The following is a 23126-nucleotide window of genomic DNA, read 5'->3' as shown; positions in this document are numbered from 1 at the left end:
ACAGAGTGTCACAGCACCTGGGCTTTAATGAAAAGATGCTCTCAGTACTGCTTTTGCGGGGTTAGTTACCCAAATCCCTATATGATTCAGAAATCATTCCTGCTTATACTGACAGAGTGGAAGACTTCCGTCTGACTTATTTCATTCATAGGCAACCAATTAGTAGAAAAAAAATGTTCATTTCAGTCATACCTACAGAATGACAATTAAGGTTAATGTAACGATGACATTGAGGTCTGCTTGCAGTAAAGATGTGGTTAGTAGATACGAAAATAGTGAGCACTGTGAGAATATCAGGGCATTTTCAGAGTCTTTAATCTGCAGAGCAGGGCAGGAATGGGCATGGGTAATGTGTGGCTCAGAGCTAGTACAGCAGGTGGCAAGCTGGCGTTGTAGAGCTTGGGTAGGGCTTGTAATTGTATTATTTATTTCCAGTTTAAGTTCTGTTGCAAGCTTGCAAAGCAGAAATCGTGCACAACAGAGCAGCAGCTTCAGTCCTTTGATGTGGATTTTATGCAGCTGGTGGAGGCCAAGATGCCAGGCAGAGAAAAGTGAAATGTGTCTTTGAGCAGGAGTATCCCTGTTTCCTTGTTCTCTTAGTACTCTGAATTTAGTAAAGTTAAAAAAAAATGATAGAGAAAGGTTACTGCAAGAAAAACTCCTTCCCCATTACAATCAGAGTAGATTAGAAGAAAATCACAGTCTAAGTGGATTAAAGTAATGGGATTTAGCTTAGGCTATTTTGCTGTTTATGCATATTTGGAGAAACTAGGAGAGTTCGACATAACGAGATGAGTAATAGCTTGATGACATCAGATGGGCTGGAGATGGAAAGAAGAAAGATGAATGGATGATCTTTTGTAGAGAATTGTAAATAGATAGTATCATGGGAAAATATAGAATAGTTTAAAAAATTCACTCACAATCAATTGGGGAAGACTGGAGTTTTGTTCTAAAATTTCAGAGCCACAATCAGGAAAAGTCACCAGCTGTGGTCATGAGCTTAAGCAGGGGACCAGGTGAAAAAAGATTTCATTTTCTGAGTGGCCAGAAGTTCCTGAAAATAGGCGTTAAAGAATAAAGAAAGAGAAGCACCATAGACCTGAGGATTGCTTATGTATGCATGAACACCAAAGGTGCCACCATTATTTTCTGTAATTAGTCTAATCGTATGTAGCTGACAAGTGATTTTTTTCATAAGATGGTACACAACCTAAATTACTGAGAATATTGTGGTAGGATATAGCACAGCCAATTCACGTGAAATCACCAAGGGGAATCAAGAAAAGAACATCTGAATGGACTGCTCTACCAGCAATATGACCCAGGAGCAGCAATATAGTAGGTGGATAGAGGGTAAGAAGAGAATAGGGTACAGTCTAAAAAAACCACCTAGGCTTTGGCAACATCAGCAGAGGCTGGTTAGGACTGATGTTAAGTTTATCAGTGGCTCTGAAATGTTTTTAAAGTTAATCATTTTTATTGTCTTACTTTTTTACCTATTGAGCTAAAGTTCACATATACTTACATTGCAAATCATTTAAATACAGGTGCTCCTCTGATTACTATAGAGTTATGTTCTGGTGAACCCATCATAAATTGAAAATGTCCTAAGTCAAAATGCATGTAATACACCTAACATATCAAGCATCATAGCTCAGTAACACAGTGCAGTGCAGAGCACAGGATTCACCCTCCTGATTGTGTGGCTGTGTTGGGGAAGCTCATGGCCACTGCTCAGTATCTTGAGAATATGGGGCTGCATTTCCCTAGCCTAGGAAAAAGACTAGAATTCAGAAATCAAAGTGGTTTCTACTAAATCTGCTCCACTTTTTTTTTTTTAGCATCATAAAGTAAAAAACAATCCTGAGCTGGATGATCACAAGGCGGTGACTGTCTACATAGGCTAGTCAATGAAAGGCAACCTGCAGGCTTCAGGGTAAACCAGCCTCTTTCCTAGTTATGTAACTAAGGTGTTAGTGCATCTAGAGTGCTGTGCTTTGGGTATGGTTTGAGTATGTCCCCTAGAGATCTAGGCATTGTAAGCTGGGTCCATTGTGCAGCAGTTTTGAGGCCAACGCATATTCAGAAAACAGGCCTAGTAGGCGTTGATGCTACCTACCATACTTTCATGGGACCTGCTTGGTTTCCACAAGAACAGGTTGATAGGAAAAGGGTAATACTGGTGCTGGACTCTCTCTAATGTCCTGTCTTACCCTGCTGTCTTTCATACACTTACTAGTATCATGCTCCCTGCCATAAGCCCCTTGCTGAAGGCAAACATGATACTGCTTGATCTTGGACTTCTAGCCTCTATAGCTTTGAGTCAAATAAACATTTTTTTTTCTTCATACAGTCCCCAGCCACAGGGATTTTGTTCTGACATCAGAAGAAAACCAAAACATAAACATGCCCACTTAATTACAAAGTGTCTATGACTGCTTCTGGGAAGAATGGCAGGTGTGAGGAGTTGGGACAGAGAATATTTGAACTGCCACACCCCAAATATTTACTGTCTGGCTCTTTACAGAAAGTGTTTGTTTTCACTTGGGTTAGCATTTAATTTTTTTTGTAACACTTTTAGAACACATGTCCCCAACCTGAATAAACAACCTACTCAGATAAACACTTCTGCTGAAAGCACTAGACCTACAGATTCTTCATTTATTTTCTTGAGTGAGTATGTTCCTGTTTGAATTCTGTGTTCTTAAGCTATGCCATCAACAGTATTCCTGTGTGCTTAGTCTTATACCTTTTTAATAGCAGCAATTTTCAGCTTAATAGTTTAAGCTCAACTAGTGTTCCTATCCTTCCTTCATTTCTTTCAGGATGTTTTCCCAAATTAAAGGGAAAAAATAGCAATCTCAAGATTAGGCTAAATTACTAATGAGCTAGAATTTTCAGATAAAAAAGTTTAACATGTATAATTATGCATCAACTCTAAAGTTTGATCAAATTTGCCTTGGTGTGATTATTCTCAGGCAATGATGCTTAAATTTTGAAGTGTAGCAGAATCACCCCCAACATTTGTTAACCTGAAATGAAAGCGTTGGAGTTTCGGGTTCAGAGAGTCTGGGATGGTGACTGACAATTTTTCTAACAAGCTCCCAGGTGATGTTTCTGCTGCTGATTTGGAGACCACACTTTTAGGAGCTGATGCCAATCATTTATTGTTCCTTACTTCTCCTCCGATTATTTCCTTAGGTCTGACTCTTGGCGAGACGTTGGAGCAAAGGATGATAACAGAAATAACGAAAGAATTCGAAAGGAGCAAAATAACGAAAGAATCTGAGAATGTTAAATGTGAATGCAACAAGACTGGAATAGTTAAAGCTATCCTTACGTTAGGTCTGCCCAGGAGAACAGCCCCTTCCCCCTTCCTGTTCACCTGTCTGGAACCAGTAAGCACCTGGCTTATCAATCCCCTCACTGTGAGCAGAGGATCCCAGACTCAGTGGTCACTTCCTATCCGCTGAGGTTATTTCCTGAACCACCCTGGCCACTCCTCCCCCAGACAGTGAGAGTCCCAGGCTCTGAGATCGTCCTTCATCAGTTGTGGTCCCGCTCCCACCTTTCCCTATATAATCCGTCTCAACTGGAGTCCCAGTTTCTTTTTCTCTTTTTCCTCTCCATCCCTCTCTGTCTCCACGCGCGTCCATCTTGTGTTGTTGGCCATTAGCTCTTCCCCCAATCATGAATCATGTAGTGGGTTTCCCTTTTGACGAACCTTAACACCTTATAGTATATGAGAAGGCTTCACAAAGAAGGAAGGAATAGATGAAATGTTTTGGGATGTCATCATTAAGAACATGTGGCTATGGTGTGTGTGCTTGTGAGAATAAATATTTCAGAGCCCCCACAAATCTCCATGGAACCAACATGTCAGCAGGAGAAAGCTCAGCCAGCCAGCACCCTGGGTGCTCCAAGCCCCAAGAAATACTAACTGCTCTGGACACCTTCAAGACATTTCCTCTGCTTTCCTTTCTGAGACAATTAAACCTTAGGTGAACTTGCTACCTGTTACATAAGAAAGTAGGCAGGCTTGAAACCCACCTTACATTGGGAATGGAAAGTATTTTTTTTTTTTAGACAAGATAGGAGATATGTATTAAGAATTAAGCTCACAACAGAGTGGAAAAAAGGAGAGCCAAAGGCAATGTTGGAACGCTGGTAAGAGTAAGGAGGAAACAGGAAGAGGAATAAGCCGTTCAGAGATTGTATAGAGCTTCTTCTCTCTCTCTCTTTTTTTTAAGTTTTATCACTGTTTTATTTACAAGCGTTAGTTTAGCAAAATTTGCTGAAGCCTCTTCAATCTCTTTGAATGTGTGTTCTTTTTTATTTTTTATTTTTTAATTTTTTTATTGTGAAAATACTGTACAGAGGAGTTACAATTACAAGGGCAAGATGATGAGTACATTTCTTATCAAGCATTGTAGCCTCCTCTTTTGTTTCCCCTTCCTATCCCTTCCCATCCTCGCCCCACGAAATTTGTAAAGTTGGTTTTCGATATAATGACTTGTACATCTGATTGTTGCAATGGGTCCACCTGTATCCCTATTTAAACAATTTGTTTTTCCCCTTCCCCTCCACAAATTATACCGACATCAAATACAGTGAAAGCAGGGGTTATACTGTGGGGGAGGGACATACAAAGCAACAAAGAAATGATCTTATAAATGTGTTAGAAACAATCGCATGAAAGAAAAAAAAACATTTTATCAAGACACTAGGGTGAATTTGGTTGGTCTAAAGAATAGGCACTTCATGTGACAAGAAATAATGTGAATTGCAATCAGTGGGCACTGCACTTCCAGGAAGAAAATTTTAGACAGGGCAATTCTCTAGTCACCTTCCAGAAATTCCTCTAAGAGGAATGATCATGACAACCCGAACTATTTATCTACGAACCCACAGAATATGAGGATAGAATAATATGAACATCAATGAACAGTGGACAGGTTGAGATGATGGTTGGAAAAAACAGAAAATTTAATGACAAAGCAGATATTGGATTGCTGTTAAATGTGACTTCACACATATTCATGTGAATGAACCATTGGCTTTCATGGTCTCAATACTCGAAATGAATCCCCAGCCTCAAGGGACACTTATCAAAGCAATTGAAATCATGGGCTGCGTTTCTGAAGGAAATTATAATCACATTAGTGATTATAATTGTAATCACATTATAATCACATAATCTTAGTTTGTATTGGTCAGATCATTGTGGTTTCTTTTGATAAGTTACACATTTTTGAAATTTATATGAGTCATGCTTGAACATGGTTCAAAGTAAGAGTACATTTTCCAACTCCAAGAGATGTTCTCGTAATTTGAACCATGTTCAAGCATGATTCATATAAATTTCAAATTTCACTCTTCATTCTTCTGAGATGATCATTTCTTTAATAAAAGAAATATAAAAAAGAAATATGACATCACTCTTGAAAATATTGTCATTTCTTGAACAATATAGTCTACCTGTAGACTCTTCCTCATTTTTAAAAAAGAAGTATTGCTAGTTCTTTTATTAGTTGTATTTTATTTCTTGGCCCTTAAAACTTCACTCAGCATCTAGAGTCTTCAAAATTTAATTAAGTTGTTTACACATCCTCTGATTTCTGTGCAACCCTTCCTAATGTACATTTCAAAATTTACATTACTTACATATTGTTTAGATTTATGCATCCTGCTTTGTAGCTATATTGTGTTTAGATTGTTGAAAACTCTAACCCAGTAAGTAGTCTTTCTAAGAGCCAACGGCAGCATTATATTGTGGTCCCTTGGTTTGCTTATTGCAACTTTGTGGGTTTTCACCTATCACAGGTGAGATCTGGAACATAGCTCCAAGAGTAGGTGAAGGCTCACAATTTACATATTTATTTTTTAAAAACCCTGCAATACAGTGAAGGCACAGTAAGCAAACTGTGATATGGCGAGGGATGACTGTATTTCATGCTGTGTTCCCTTAAAATTACAAGAAAATTAACAGGTTATATTTTCAATTTATGCCTGTGTACATAAATGTATGCGCATATTCCTTCCTTGGAGAAACACTTTTTTGGGGGCTTTGCATTTTTAAGGGGTATTTAGTCCATAAGTTTGTGTAGTGCTTTTCCTGGTATGTCACAAAGATTTTTTTAATTACCAATAACACAATTAAATTCTCCCTTAATTAAGTAAAAAATCATTGAAATGATAGTGATGGCTTCATGTATTTATGGCAAGTTGGAAGATCCTGGCTTAGTACCAGCATAAAACAAAAGCAGTTCAGAAATCAATGACCTCTTGGTATTTTATGGCTAATACATCTTTTATGGTGCTATTTAGAGTTCCTGTCCCCATTTTGAAATATTAGTGTATTCCCAGTTGTTCTCTTATTTTTCACAAGAAATTTACCTACAGCTTTTATACTGATGATGTTTATATATATATATGCATATATATAAACTATTGATAAGATTGTATTTTTTTGTATTGGTTTAAGGTTATCTTGTGATTTCAGAACAGAGGAGAAACATGTTTTAAAAGGATATCATCATATAGACGGTATTAGACAATTTGCTCCAGGAAAGTTAGAATGAACTTGTGACTTAAAAAAAAAAAGGATATCATCAACAATTCCTATTAAAAATCCCAATGACGTACATTTCTGAAATACAGAAAACAGTCCAAAAATTCATATGGAACAACAAAAGACCTAGAATAGCCAAAACAATTCTAGGAAAAAAAAGACAACATGGGAGGGATCTCAATGTCGGACTTCAAACTCTACTATAGAGCTATAATAACAAAGACAGCATGGTACTGGCACAAAAACAGACTCAAAGACCAATGGAATAGAATAGAAGATCCAGAAATAAATCCACAGGCCTACAGCCAGCTGATATTTGACAAAGGAGCCAAAGACATACAGTGGAAGAAACACAGCCTCTTCAACTACTAGTGCTGGGAAAACTGGGCGGCCACATGCAGAAAACTAAAAGTGGACCCCAGCCTATCACCATGCACCCACATCAACTCAAAATGGATTAAAGACCTTAACATCAAACCTGAATCTCTGAAACTACTGCAGGTCAGAGTAGGAGAGACACTTGAACTTATAGGCACAGCAGGAACTCCCTGAACAGAGTCCCAGGGCACAACAATTTGGAGAGAAACTCGACAAATGGGACTACCTTAAAATAAAAAGCTTCTGTACAGCTAAAGTTATAGCAACCAAGCTAGAAAGACAACCAACTAATTGGGAAAAAATATTTACCAGCAATATATCAGACAAGGGGTTAATATCCAGTATATACAAGGAACTCAAGAAACTAATCCCTCCCAAATCTAACAAACCAATTACTAAATGGGCAAGGAGACTACAGAGAGACTTCTCAGAAGAAGAGATAAAAATGGCAAAGAAACACATGAGGAAATATTCAGCATCCCTGGTTCTGAAGGAAATGCAAATAAAGACAACCTGAGATACCACCTTACCCCAGTCAGAATGGCCCACATCCTCAAGTCAGCCAATGACAAATGTTGGAGGGGATGTGGAGAAAGAGGAACCCTATTACACTGCTGGTGGGAATGTACACTTATACAACCACTTTGGAAAGCAGTCTGGAGGGTCCTCAGAAAGCTAAATATTGATATCCCCTATGACCCAGCCATACCACTTCTAGGCATCTATCCTGAACAACAGGAACCAGTATACAAGGACACATGAACCTCCATGTTTATTGCAGCACTGTTCACAATAGCCAGGCTACAGAAACAACCCAGATGCCCCACTACAGATGAATGGATCCAAAAATTGTGGCATCTATACACAATGGAATATTATGAAGCCATTAGAGAGAACAAAATAATGGCATTTGCAAGAAAATGGATGGAGCTAGAAGAAATCATGTTAAGTGAGGTAAGCCAAGAGCAAAAAGACGAATAGCACATGGTCTCACTGATAAGTAGATGTTAAACCCAAAATGTAAGGTGATAGGACAAAGTTAATAAGGCTTAAGAAACAAAGGACTTCCACTCATCTGGTCGAATCACTACTAAATAACCCCCATGCTGCTGATCACATGTATGATATATATGTGCACACCAGAGGGAAACCAGGAGGAGACACAGAACTGGAGGGAATCAGGGAAAAGCATACAACAGCGTCACCCATCAGTTGTACTGGACATTCACCAAAATGAACTAAGCAACTCAATGGCAGAGATGGGAGGGAGGGAACAAGTGGGAAAAAGGGAATAGCTGACGCTATGCAAAACAAAAAATGTACATACTACCCAATGTGGAAAAATAACTGTATTGCAAAGCTCATAGAACCCGTAAATGTTATAGACCGTGATAGACAATTTGCCCCATGAAAGTTAGAATGTGCTTGTGACTTTAACTAAGCATCACTATCCCATAATACTGTGAAATTTGGGAAATTATGTAATCACTTAATCACAATAAAGAATTTGAAAAAAAATGATATCATCATGTGTTTTCTTTGCCATTCTTACCTCTTCTTCTGAGGAAGAAGAGCACGTGAGGAAATGCTCATCATCCCTGGCCCTAAAAGAAATGCAAATCAAAACAACCCTGAGATTCCATCTCAACCCAGTTAGATTGACCAACTTTGTGAATTTGAACAACAAATGTTCATGGGGATGTGGGGAAAAGGGAACCCTATTGCACTGTTAGTGTGATTGTAAACTAGTGCAGCCACTTTGGACAGCAGTCTGGAGGGTCCTCAAACTACTAACATAGATATGACCCAACTCTACCACTCCTGGACATCTACCTAGAGTACCACAATCAGGAAACCATAAAGACATTTGCACATCCACACTATAGAATATCCAAGACATGGAAACAGCTCAGATGTCCTACAATAGATGAGTGGATCCAAAAGATGTGGTACTTATACACAGTGAAATTTTACATAGCCATTAGAAGAAATAAAATTATGTCATTTGCAGGGAAATGAATGGAACTAGAAAATCATGTTAAGTGAGTAAACCAAACTCAGACAAACAATACATGATTTTTTCTGATATGCAGAAATTAGACCTAAAATACACTGGGATATGATAAATTATACAGGATTCTAGATACTCACACACAATGAGACCAAAAGAGGAGATTCTTAGGGGAGAAACACAGAGTTGCAATGCCTATGTGCTTCTATATATTTACATAAAATAATATATATATCAATATTTACCCCAAGATATGAAAACAAGAGATGATTCTGTCATCTTTTATTATGTATGGTTTATTTGCATCTATATCTTTGGGAGGGCTGGAGGGAGGGCACAGAACTTGAGGGTAAAAGAGTGAAAAAGTACAGCAGTGGAGCTCACACTGATGAAAGGGAACTATGCAATTTGTGATTGGAGATGGGAAGAAGGACTGGGAGTGAGTGAGGGAAGGGAAGAGTTTGTACAAAAGAAAATGTGTTCATCTGACTTAAGTAATTGTAATCCCTCTGTACATCACCTTTATAATAACAATAAAGTAACATTTAAAAAGATATCATCAAATTGTCATGCTTAGAGAGTATACAGAATGGAGAAAGGGTTAAAATGATGTCACAAGGACTATGGAGGATGGACTGGTAATATTTTCTCCAAAATTTAGAATGGGTGACTTATTACCATTTCCTCAACCACCCCAGGAAATCAAAGGGGAGGTGAGGAAGATATTTCTTCTTTCTCTTCTGCGTTCTATGTCAATCATGTTTTTTATAAGGAAGTTTTGCATGGACTTAGTTCCTGCTGGGCAGTTATATCTCTTCTTGTTTCATTCAGGGCCATGCTCATTTATATAAAAGATTTTATTAAGAGTGTAACTGGGTAATAAAGAGCTTGCTAATCATGCACATTGATCAAAACTAACTAAGCAACTGAATGGCAGTGATGGGAGGGAGGGAATGAGTGGGAAAGAGGGAACAGCTATGCAAAACAAATGTACATATCACCCAATGTGGAAGAAATAACTGTATTGCAAAGCTCATAGAACTCATAAATGTTATAGACCATGATAGTTCAATCCCAAGAACCACAAAGAACATTTAAAAACATTTATTTTTTATTGTTATTATAAAGGTGATGTACAGAGTCAATAGTTACGTACGTCATGTAAACAGTACATTTCTTTTTGGACAATCTCACTTCTTTCTTCACTCAGTTGTTTTCTTTCTTTAGTACTCTTTCTCCTACTATGCTTTAGCCAGAAATATTTTCTTTGCAGAAACATTTTTTTACAGGATTTTTACCACAAAAACTGGGAACTCACTAAGGAACTATGACTAAATGAGATCAGGAAAGATTGTTATGGGGGACTTTCATCACTGCTTTGTTTAGAGAATGTGGATGCAATTAAATATGTGTGTTTTATGCTACGCTTAGGGGGCAATTTCCCATGAAAATTGATTTTCACAGTCATAGGTTACCAATGAAGTAAATTTATCTTAAACTCCAGAGGGATTTCTTCATACACACACACACACACACACACACACACACACACACACACACACACACACACACACACACACACACACACACACAAAATAGAGACTTTAATTTGCCTGAATGATTTATTGTGGTACTGCCAAAGGTTTGAGGAAACACCAAATCAATAGACTTCTAACCAGGGGCTCTTTGGAAGGCCAATCAGCCATCACTCAGTGTGCTTTTGTACACTGTGCCCTCATTGTGTATTGGACATGTGCGTGCACACACGTGTGTGCCTGCTTTAGTAGTAGTGTTCTAGGAATCCACTCTCGTATCAGTAAAAGAGGAATGTACATCTATTTATGTGTCTAGGCTTCTGCATGTGGTTTTTACTTAGTAAAAGTTTGTAGAAGTGAACACTGGGAGATGCTGCTTGACTTGATTCAAGAGGTCTCTGCCAGTTCTTTGGTGAGGGGGGATAGAGGGCTTGTGGTTTGGTTTTCTGAATTACTGAACAGTTGTAATGGGATCCATGGAGGTGAGTTTAAAAATTCAATGAGAAATTGATGCTGACTTTTTAATCCTGCCATTTAATGCCACCATTTTTGTGAGAAGAAAGCAAATGCTGGATCCTAAAGATGGGGGAGAAGTTGAACTTCACTGAGTCTTCATGCCAAGGGACAGGCATGTAGGAAAGTCTAAGAGCTTAAGAAAAGACATCTCAGACATAAAAACTCACAGTGCTTAGATTTTTTTTGCCATTTCTTGTTTTCCTTAGGGGTCAAAAATGATGGAAAAGTGTTAGTCTTTCTTGGAAGGTGAAATGATCCCAGAAAATGTCAGGAAAGGATGTGTGCTGAGATTAGTGTTTTATTTGTCACAAATAATGAAACACATTTTTAATATTGAAAATCATGGGCAACAAAATAATTTTTCAACTGCTCACTATGATATTTAAACACAGGCCTCTATACTAAGTCTCCTTCCCTGCTCTGCCAACTACGTGCTGATGCTCAGAAAATTCACTCTCATGGCTCTTGTCTCCATGAATCCACAGGGCTTTCCTGGTCTCAGATCCTGTAACAGGCCACCTCAACTCACTGGACTGGCATTTGGACTTTCACAGTGGAAAAGAACTCAGGAACATGGAACTCTTTACCATTACTGAAATGGTAATTGATGAACTTAATGGCATATGCTTAATAATAAAGTGACCCATGTAATTAGACTACTCGTTGCCTATGTATGTCATATTGACAATGGCACCAAAGAAGCCTAATATATTCATATTAATTTGAACATTGAATGATGATTGGTCATTTCTTTGAAAATTCTGCCACAATGCCAAGTGCCAGTGGTTCACACCTGTAATCCTAACTACTCAGGAGGCTGGGATCTAAGGATCATGTATCATGGTTTGAAGACAGTCTGGGAAGACAAATCTGATAAATCTGAGAAGTATGACTCAAGTGGCAAAGTACCAGCCTTGAGTGAAAGAGCTACAGAAGAGATAGGCACTGAGTTCAAGTAACCATAGAACAAAAAAAGGAAGGAAGGAAGGAAGGAAGGAAAGAAGAAAAGAAGGAAGGAGGAAGGAAGGAAGGAAGGAAGGAAGGAAGAAGGAAGGAAGGAAGAAAGGAAGGAAGGAAGGAAGAAGGAAGGAAGGAAGGAAGAAAGGAAGAAGAATGAAGGGAAGGAATGAAGGGAGGAGGAAAGAAAGCAAAAAGGGAAGGAAGAAAAAAATCTGCCATAAATAACAAAGAGCGTATAATTTAGACTGATTTAAAAATTTTAGTTTCTTTTGTACAACAAAACAAGTAGTAGCTAGGCTATGGTGCTCATGCCTATAATCCTAGCTACTCAGGAGGCTGAGATCTAGGGATCTGCAGTTAGAAGCTAGCCAGGGCAGGAAAGTCTATGTGACTCTTGTTTCCAATTAATCACTACAATCCAGAAGCATAGCTATCGCTCATGGGGTAGAGTGCTAGCCAGCCTTGGGCAAAAAAGGCTAAGGGACAGTACCCAGGCCCTGAGTTTAAGCTGCAAACACACATGCGCATACACAGCATGTAGAGGATGTCTTGATTTCTGACAAGGTCCTGGAAGCAATTTCCTATAATCCATGCTAGGGGTGTTAAGAGCATGGATATTGGAGCCCTATGTTCAAATCCTACCTGTAGAATGCAAGTCTCCTAACCTTGTGATGGCTTATCTTCACATCTGTAAAAAAATATTTTCTTCGGGGGATTATAATGCTCATTGTTGATCAAATGTTGACATTTTATTGCACATGATTGAGGGTTCAAATGGATACAGGCTCCCTACATTGTATCATATTCTTTGTGTATGTACCTCAGCCTAACACTTTATAACTGCTGTTTTTAAGTATATACGATTCACTCATTCTCTTATACACTTACTAACTCATTAATTCCTTAATCCAATTAATTTTATTGAGCACATCAGATGCACAGGACATAATATGAAGTACAAGACATATATAAATGAATATGATGGTTTTCTACCATTACTAACCATATTATTTAGAATTTAATTTTAAGCAATGTGTAAGTGTAATGAAATATCCAGACCATTTAAATCAAGGATGACATTTTTCTGGTGAAAGTTTGTGATCTTGTAATATGCAGAAAGAACTTTAAAGTCAACACATTTTTTTCCCCTCAGAAATTGTTCTTAGTTCTCCACCGCTGTGGGACAAGTTACACAGTATAGCACAGTAGAGCAAAGCCAGCGTTTCTCCTCTTTCTGAGGTTTATGAGAAGTTCAGAATCTTTCTGAAAGCTGCAGTCAAGCTCTTAGGGCCATGAAAGACTTGACCAAGGCTAGATGATTCACTTCCAAGATGGCCGCTCATGTAGCAGTTTTCAGGAGACTGCAGTTCCCTGCTAGCTTTTGCAAAAGATCTCAATACCTCATGGTTGAGGCCTCTCTTCAGCGCTGCTCAGGCCTTGATGGCTGGCTTCCCTTGAATGAAGTGATCCCAAGCAGACAGCAAGGAGGAAGCCATGGGAACTTGTGTGATCTGATCTCCAAAGCCACTTGCTCTCCCTTTTGCCTTTTCTATTTCGTAGAGGTGACTAATTGCTAAAGGAATAGACTTAAATGTGCATCATAAACAAATGATAAGGGTGAGAGGTGGTACATATTAGTTAGCTTGATTTGCCTGTTCCACAATGTATACATAGATCACACCGAACCCCCTAAACATGTAATCCTTTCTTTTCAATTAATAATATAATGAAAAGGAATCTCAAGTCTAGCTCATCCAAAGGTGAGAGAGATTAAGTGCCATATTTTGAAAGGAAAAGTACCAAAGTTTTTATGGACATATATTTAACATCTCACAGAAGCGATGTGAATGAACATTTGAGCCATGACGTTGTTGTTTTCCCTTGCATCTAGAATTCTGCTCTTGCATGTACTTGCTACTTTTTGTTGGTAATTGTGAATCACAACTTTTTATTTCCTGATTTAAAAACAACATATATTATTACATAACATTTACTAAATATAGAGATATTTAAAAAGTATGAATCTTCCATATTTCTAGGGAAGATAGGAAAGTTCCTTTTTGGTTTGTGAGTGTGTGTTAATGTATAAGTACATAACACAGATATGTCTAATGTACAATAAATTATGTTCTAGTATATATGTGTATATTCTTATTTAGATATATAAGGATAATTTAGTTCTGCAATTAACTTACATATATAATTTTAAAAACAATATATCATTCTGTGAGTAGGTTTTTAAAATCACTTCTATATTTTGAATATTTTAGGCTGTTTACTTTCTTTTGTGACAATAAATAATGGTATAATAAATAGCTGCAGAATATGTTTTCATAAGATCATATAAAATAAGGTTAGTACTAACATCTTGCAGAAAAATTATATCCATTTGTGTTTACCAGTTGTAATTTGTTGTTTTAATCATTTCTTATATACGTTTGGTTGTGTTGACATGACACAATTTTTATTGTCTCAACTCTAAACTGTTTGTTGCCTGCTGTTTCTTTAGCAGTCTGCACAATGCTATTTGGTGCCAGTAGAGGGTGCTGGAGATCCATCCATGCAGTCAATGTCTCCATTCTGCTACCTGCGGGTTGGCCAGGCGGGCTCCTGGTGGATGGGATTGTTTTTCCTCCACTACTTTGCCTAGATTGGTTTCTCCTGTGCTAGGCTCCTGCCAGGAGCAGCTTTTTCCAGCATTCACTCTCCCACTTGCCTCTTCAGCTTTCGAGTTGGGCAGTGGTGGTACAAATTAGAGCCCAGTGGCTGCCAGTCTTTTAGCTCAAATCGCTGCTATCTTTCTCTTGTCTCACTGCACCACTCACACAGAATGCTGGCTTTCTAGGTGAGCCTGTGCCATGTCCTTAATCCTGTGCAGCTCTGAATGTGCCCCAGACCACATGAAACACAGACTCTTACAGAAGAAGCCTCTTCAGCACCAAGTCCAACAGCCTCTGAATGAAGATAAGGTTATATCCCTCTCTGCTTTGTGCCCGTCTGTAGAAAAGCCTGCCTCCCTCATCCACTTTCCAGAGTATGTTTGACAAGTGGGGAACCACAGTGGCCTGGGTAGCCCAAGAACTGTCACCCATTGGGCTGCAGATTCACCTTCCCCTGCAATTCGGAAACCCTCATTTCTTGTTTCTTGCTTTTAAGGGTCTCCTTTCAGCTTTAGGAGGCTTCTACTTCCATCTCATTGTTGCTGTCCTAATATAACTTAATAATATAACACATACTGCTTTCTCAAGTTAAATTACTCCACTGTTTCTGATTACTCATGGAACACAGATTAGTAAAGCCAGTTACAAGGTATTAACCACTATTGAGACAATTCTTTCATGTACGTAGAAATTATTTACATTTTCTCTAATGTGTATTTTTTGCACACCAGCTATACTTTTTTTCACAGTGAAGCCTTGGTACATTCCTTACACACTTACAAAGTAAGATTCATCTATTGTTATGTTTATGGAAGACATTTGATACTCCCTTATAATTTTTATAAGTACTCTGAATTTTAATGATCACACTTGCCTTATTTTAATAAGATGAACTGATTTTCTTATTCATCAGTAGGAGAAGGATAAAGATGCAAGTCTGTGTTTTGCTCAGTGAGAGATCTCTGAGGACTGCAAAGGTCAAAGTTCACCTTTTCATGATATGGAGAAGTAAGATTTTTATCTTAAAAATGTTTCACATTTTTAATATTGATAGCTAATCTTTTAGCTGGGTTTATTACATCTGCAGTTATTCCTTCCTTCTTTCAGGTCATGTGATCCAACAACTTCATACAAACTGAAGAAAAACGCAAATAGAAGCAGCACAGGGAATGGCAGAAAGTTACACCAAACTCCATTTTAGTACAGAGTTCATAAATACAATTGCACAGTGTTTTGTCCAAATGGATTTAACAGACTTGGGAATACCTTGCAGAACAACAAGAGTGCAGAGAGGACCCAGGGCCGCACATCCTGCCTGGCACGGTGACAACAACTTTGTTTTATCCACCATAATCCTTCTGCAACAAACAAGTATCCATGACCAAGTCTGCTTTTAACCAGTGCAGTGCATTGAATCTCTGCATTGTGTTTGTTTGCAAAAATAGAGAAAATGAATTCCACTAACCATTCTTTCTTCCTATTTTTTTTTGCAATACCTCAATTTGAATTCAGAGTCTGGTGCTTGCAGGCAGCAGCTCTATCACTGAGCCAGGCTCTACCCATTTTTGTGTTTGTGTGTGTGTGTGTTGTTGTTGTTGTTGTTTCCCAGTCCTGGGATTGAACTCAGGGCCTGGGCACTCTCCCTGAGTTCTTTTTGCTCAAGGCTAGTGCTCTATCACGTTGAGCCATTGTACTACTTCCAGTTTTCTGGTGGTTAATTAGAGATAAGAGACCAAGGGAGTTTCCTGCCTGGGCTGGCTTTGAACCATGATCCTCAGATGTCAGCCTCCTGAGCAGCTAGGATTACAGGCATATGTCACTAGTGCTGGTGTTGTGTTATTTTTGAGATAGGATACTGCTTTCTACCTAGTTGTGTGCCTGGCCATGATCTCCCTATTTTAGGTTTCCTCATGTAGCTAGAATAATAGGCGTATCCTATCACACCTAGCTCTCAGTGGAGAAGGGGTCTTTTGAACTGTACTCTCTAGATTGACCTCCCAAGTATCTACAGTTACTGGTGTGATCCAGTAACTTTAGAATTTGGAGTTCTTAAGAGTCCAAAATGTTTTCCCTCCTTAAGGGTAGGTAGCTCAGACATTACCAAAAGTCAAAAGTCATATATCTATTTAAATATATTTCTAATTTTTATGTTGGAAATGCCAATAGGTCTAAGGAGGTGTGAGACACCATCTGTATTAAGATGCTTGATGGTTTAAGAATGTGCTTTCCATTTATTTCAGAGCTAGAAGTTTTCCTTCCAATCATTTATGAGTCTGTTGATATTTGGTTATCTTAAATTCTTTTTAGAGGAAATTTAAAACCGAATGATACCAGAATTCAAGATTGCTACATACCAGATTGCTACCCATATTTTACTGTAAGAGACATTTGGAATACACAGTATCCAAGCTTACTTACTTCAGTTACTGAAACTCCACCAATCTCATTTTAGTCCAGCTGTGAATGCTAGGTAGTCCCCTTACTTCAGAGAGACACAGCTTTTCTGGCACTCAGTTCCTACAGATTAGATTCAAGGCTAGTGCATATTCCAATGCAAGTACAGACTTGATAAGTTCATCAAATGCATCTGTTGAAGTATTTTAGCCCTAGAGACCAGCTCTACTAAACCGTTGTCTCTGTTTTTACTATCTGTTTACTTTGTAGACATCTCAGTATAAAGGCTTTTTCAGTATTGAATCTGAAAATAAGAAGAGGAAAAATATTAAACATTGGACATGCTTTGTACATTGAACTTATTAAAGGTCTACTTATGCAAAGAGATACTCTCGACTTACTTCATAATTGTCCTTTGAATCTCTCTTTTCTCTTCTTCCTTTAGTCTTTGAAGAATGGATTCCAAGAGAGAAAAATGGAAGTTAATGTACTGAGCCACCTGAGGAAGAGAAAACAAACAGAAAAGCAGAGCACTGATGTGAGAAGGGCTGAGCCATGAGGGAAAACGCAAAGACAGATGGAGGGTGAAGCTGGCCGTACATCGCTGCTGATTTCTTCTGCATCTTTGTCCATGAGGAAAAGACGAGCATTGTTTTTGGAAGGCCCTTGTAGGAGTCTCTGCAAGAGTGGAATATCTGTCTTCTTTAGCCGTCTCTGCTCTACAAATAAATGGAAATCAACTACGTAAGAAGACTCTGGGTTTGATACCCAGCAGCCTTCTTCCCAACCACCAATAAAAAAAAGCCACAAAAACCAACTTTCCCTTTCTCCTAACCTTCCTACTTTTTAAAATGTTTTGTACGTTTTTTATTGTAAAAATGCTGCACACGGTAATGAGTACATTTCCTATTGAGCATTGTTGCCTCTTCCTTTGTTTTCCCCCATCATCCCTCCTTTCCCACCTTTACAGCTATACCCCTAACCTCCTACCCCCGCCAAAGTTGTAAAGTTTGTTTTCAACACAGTGTGTTGTACATCTCATTGTTACAATGGGTCAGCCTGTATCCCCATTTAAGCATTTTGTTTTTTCCCTTCCCCTCCCCGAATTAGAGAAGTGTATATACAAGATGCAGGGCACCAGTATCAAATACAGTGAAAACAGGGGTTAACTCAAGGGGGAGAAACATACAAAGAAACAAAAAAAGTTACATTTTTTTTTGACAGAATGAAGTAAATGGATCTTCTGTCTTCTTCATGGGCAGAAATGAACACACTGGATTTAGGGACACAGAGTGATCAAGCTTTCTTACCTCCTGTTGCAAAAATAATGTAAAGAGCAAAATCTTGAGGACTGTTCTCAATCTGTCAATGGAAAGAACGAACAACATGATTGCTGGTTTGCAGAGGATGTTTTCTAAGCTGGTCAGGCCCGACTCGACTCACGCACCTGTGTCTTCACATCTTCCCCCTTTGACTTGTAGAAATGGAAATTTTCTTTGTTACCCCCCACCCCCACCCCGGGAACCGTGTGGTGTCTAGACATAGCTGGATTTATCAGGTCCTAGTTCTTTTTTCAGAAGGGCTTATTCATGTGGCTGCTGTTAAATATCGTTAAAGATATTTATAGTTCACTTTAGTGATGAAGATTACCTTAAATTTTTGTAGGAGCTGCTTTATTACTTCTTCAGTTCTCATGCTACTGTTGATCCTGACCTTTGTTTCTGATCCAAAGGCTGGGGTGAAAATTGATGTCTAGAGAAAGAAAAGGGCATGTAAAGTTACATTCAATGAATGATAATCAATATCTTCAACATGACGACAGCAGGATTTATAATTCCTGAAAGGGAATGTATTATTCCAAAAAATATCAAAGAATCCTCATTAAATGTAAATCATTAATATATATATATATATATATATATATATAAAACAAAACTGGAGATTCTTTATAAATATTATCTAGCTTAATTCTCATACTAAGTAAGCAAAATGAATGGTAAATCATATGAAATAAATGTAATGCATTTAAATTTTTTAAAAAAATGAGACAATACCCGGTGGAGACTCAGAGGGTGCTAATTAGTGGTATATCATATGATACTCATTTTGGAGAAAAAACAATGGTATATGTGCCTGAGCAAAAAAAAAGAGGCCAAAGATTACTTAAGTAGCAGAAAGTAAGAATGCCAGGAGATGGATATTTAAGGATATGAAAGACTTGCTTCCTTGGGTTTCATTCATATATGAAATCTCCAAGTGCTCCAATACTCGATGGAAATGTGAAAGGTCCAGATGTGGAGATGGGTAGCTTTGGGGTGGCTCACTGGAATGTTAGATGAATCCTAAACAGGAAGACCAGTAAACAAGCATCTCTCATATTTCTCTCTCTCTCTCTCTCTCTCTCTCTCTCTCTCTCTCTCTCTCTATCTATATATATATATATCATTTATGTGCAATTTACACATACACACACATATATATTGCATACTTATATGTATGTATATTCACACATACACATGTATGTATGTATGCACTTATAAATATGTATAGCTCCTCTCTTTCTATACATACATAAAGATATATGCGCATATAGCATTTATGAGGGTATAAACTCTGGATATGTGAACAAGTTTCTTGGGAAGACATACAGAGGAGTCTGGGACAAAGCTGTCAGTGTGAGAAAATACAGTATTTGTTGACCTTTCAGACATGGATGCATTACTCTGATCCAAATGAGTTTCTGCAGCCCTGAGAAGTCTTATGTACATCCTGCACTGAGAGGCGGTGAGGTATGCTGAGCATGTGTTTGATGCTGTTTATATAAAGACATGTCATGGAGAATAAGAGCAGTGCTACATTAGAGTTCAGAAGATCTGGATTCTAATGTGAACTGACTACAGCTCTATCAACTCAGCAGCTTCAGCCTTCCTGGACTTTGTTTATTCGATAACAGAGAAGAGCCAGGAGTTGTCAAGAAAACTTCTAAAATGCCAATATGCAATGGATTTGAAACCATGTTTTCAGAATTATAATTTAAAATTACATGGTTTCTATTCATTGTGCTGGCCACAACTCACAACAGATATGATTATGAAATCACAGTTGCTGTGTGGATAGAAATATCCCCCAGGTGGAGTTACACTGCTCAAAACTTAGCCCAAGAAATCACAATCTGAGCCTTTAATATGGGTATTATCCATATTTTGATAATATTTGTACTTCATGATTAAAATGTATTTTATAAAGCTCATCAACTTTAGAAACCTATAAACTGAAATTCTTAGATGTCTACTACTCACTGATAGAATGTGTTCATTTTTGTTTTGTTTTTGTAGCTGTAAAATTACAGTGGGAAGCCAAGTGCCAGTAGCTCATCACTGTAATCCTAGCTACTCAGGAGGCTGAGATCTGAGGATTGTGGTTCAAAGCCAACCCAGGCAGGAAAGTCCATGAGACTCTTATCTCCAACAAACCACTCAGAAAAACGGAAGTGGTGCTGTGGCTCACGTGGTAGAGCACTAGCCTTGAGCTGAAGAGCTGAGGGACAGTGTCCAGGCCCAGAGTACAAGCCCCATGACTGACAAAACAAACAAACAAACAAAAAAAACCCCAAAACAGTGGGAGACATTAATGTGGAATATCTGAAATCTCACTTGATTGCTTTGAATTGACACCTGACAGCTAAAGTAAACTGACATTTTTGCCTATGTGCTGGGAACAGTGTTCAGTGCTTTGCTTAGCTCATTTCTTCTAAGCCCAGGTACAGCCTTGTCAAGTAGGAGGTGGAGTGACTTTGTGATTGTGCTCAGCAAGAATGTGAATCAGGTGGTCAGGAGTGCTGGGTGGCCAATTTCTTTCTCAGAACCAATGATCCATTCAGAAGCCACTCATTTGGAGCAGTGTGTGCTTTTCCTTCTTGAAAACGAACCAGCCCACAAATGATGATATAGAGCATCATTTCTGAAGACAAGCAGCAGCCAGGCTCATTGATGGCTGAATATCTAGGAGGACTATCAATGGTACTGCATATTATCCTCCAGGATCCAAGAGGAGATTCTTCAACTAGAAAAAAAAAATCTAGTTTGGAAAAAGAATTGTGAAGGGAAATTTATTCCTGCTGGGCTCCAAAATCATGGTACTCATGTGCATAATAAGTTGACTCCTTGGCTCAGTGATGGGTGGTGCTTATTCATCACACTTGTTAATCATTTGGGTTCTGGCATCAGACAAATCTGGGTTCAAGTGCAAGATTACTGCTGAAATGCATTGTGATCTAAGAAAAATTGCTGAACTTCTATGAACCTCAAATCAGATATTAAAAAAGAGAAAAATAATGAGTAATCAACTCATACATAGTTTGTAGTGATTCGTGCAATCATTCATTAAAATTCTAGGGGCTAGGCATGATGTAATCCAAGTTACATGGGAGGCAGCGACAGGAGGATCATTAGTTTGAGGGTGATCTGGGCAAAAAATGTAAGACCCTGTCTGAAAAGTAAACGAAAGGGCTGAAATCATGGCTCCCGTGATAGAGTACTTGCTCAGCAAGCATAACATCCTGAGTTCCAATTTCAGTACTGCAACAAATAATCCCATTGAAAGTAAGGCATGCGGGGCTGAGAGTCGAAGGGCTATGGGTTCAAAGCCAGCTTAGGCTGGATAGCAAGTTTCAAGCTAGTATGGACTGTATAATAAGAATCCCTTTCAGAAGAAAAAAAAATTTAACAAACCTATTTTAAACATGGCTTACTACCCAGCGTATCGGGAGTCACCAATAAGTGTCAGGCATGTTAATAACATTATTGTTGTTGTTGTTGTTGTTGTTACTGTTTTTAATTGTAAGCTGAATTGAGTGGTATCATTAGTACAGCAGATGACATTCCTCTAAGCCACAGGAATGGAATGGTAACTCACTTCATGGTTATAGAAGTGTCCGTTAATGGAGGCCCTCTGGTTCTGTCTGTCTTTTCTGTCCATCATTGGAAGCCTGGCCCTTCTTCCCACTAGGGCTGCTTCACTCATGGTTCTATATAGCAAAGGGGATCTCGGTTCCTCCTCTGTATATGGCTTCAAAGTGCTGCTGTGACAAGATAAATAGTCTAGGAAGAATAAAGACGATAAACTCATGTGATTCAGCTGCCTCTCTTCTTGCATTCTAAGTAGACTGGTATGGTGTCATACAGTTTATGAATATTGCTATGTCCTGGTAGTTTTAAAACCTTATAGTCTACGGTGTGTCTCTACATTTACTTACTAAACGTTGTCTGGGGTTGCTCAGACAGCCCATTCTGCCAGTGAATTTTGTCTCAAAGGATATGACCACAGTGGTTGCATATCAGGGACTGGACCATTCTTTTGATTTTAATTTGCTAGGGGGAGTAAGTTACATAAAGTTTCAGAATGTTGGAGCTGGAAGTAACTTGGTATTTTAGCAACGTGATCTCATACAGGTATGGGGAAAGTACTGAGTAATAAACTGATTTTAACATTGTGCTTATGTGAGAGAATCAGGTCTGGATCCTTGTTTCATTTTGGTTCCAGGTTTACTGGATCTTTCCTAAGGTGAACATTGGGCCTTTGTTTCTTTACAGAACTATAAAAGGACTCTTGAGAAGGCATTTCAATGGTATAGAGCCTTAACATTTTTTGTTTCTAACTTCTTTTGGGGGGTCATGGGCCTTGAACTCAGAGTCTGAGTGCTGTCCCTGAACTCTTTTACTCAAGGCTAGCACTTTATCACTTTAAACCTTGGCACCACTTCCGGTTTTCTGGTGGTAACTTGGAGATAAGAGTCTCATGGACTTTCTAGCCCTGGCTGGCTCTGAATCATGATTCCCAGTCCCCTGAGTCAACAGGATTACAGATGTGAGCCAATAGCACCTGGCTTGTTTCTAGCTTTTATAAAAGCAAAAGTAGTAATATGCTTTGGACTAGTTCCTACCAGGAATGTATCTTAGAGATGGTCTACTTTATGTTCTTTTCAGGGTGTCAGGTGTGATTACAAAATCATCCTAAAGTGCTGGACTGTCCTGGCATCTTTTGTGTGCACAGAATGTCCCCATGGAAAAAGATGTAGCTACATGCGTTCCTACCACAAT

At 38.5% G+C, this 23126-nt stretch overlaps 1 protein-coding gene across 3 annotated transcripts in view; it reads right to left on the bottom strand.

The window, feature by feature from the left end:
* Positions 1-10151: 10151 nt before the first annotated feature.
* Rassf6 (Ras association domain family member 6) overlaps positions 10152-23126 on the bottom strand; it is a 44726-nt gene continuing 31751 nt past the window's right edge. For all 3 annotated transcript variants that reach the window (XM_070013047.1, XM_070013048.1, XM_070013049.1), the window contains exons 6-11: positions 21943-22127; positions 18679-18780; positions 18339-18390; positions 17629-17747; positions 17430-17527; positions 10152-17332 (exon numbers count right to left, since the gene is read on the bottom strand). In XM_070013047.1, the coding sequence (XP_069869148.1) occupies positions 17257-17332; positions 17430-17527; positions 17629-17747; positions 18339-18390; positions 18679-18780; positions 21943-22127 (632 nt within the window). In that variant the 3' untranslated portion in view covers positions 10152-17256. The remainder of the gene's footprint in view (positions 17333-17429; positions 17528-17628; positions 17748-18338; positions 18391-18678; positions 18781-21942; positions 22128-23126) is intronic.

Source organism: Dipodomys merriami, unplaced genomic scaffold, assembly GCF_024711535.1.
Source record: "Dipodomys merriami isolate MVZ:Mamm:240054 unplaced genomic scaffold, mDipMer1.0.p SCAF_9, whole genome shotgun sequence".
Taxonomy (NCBI): Eukaryota; Metazoa; Chordata; class Mammalia; order Rodentia; family Heteromyidae; genus Dipodomys; species Dipodomys merriami.
Note: the sequence above shows the minus strand (reverse complement) of the source record. Positions and strands in the feature narration are given on the sequence as shown.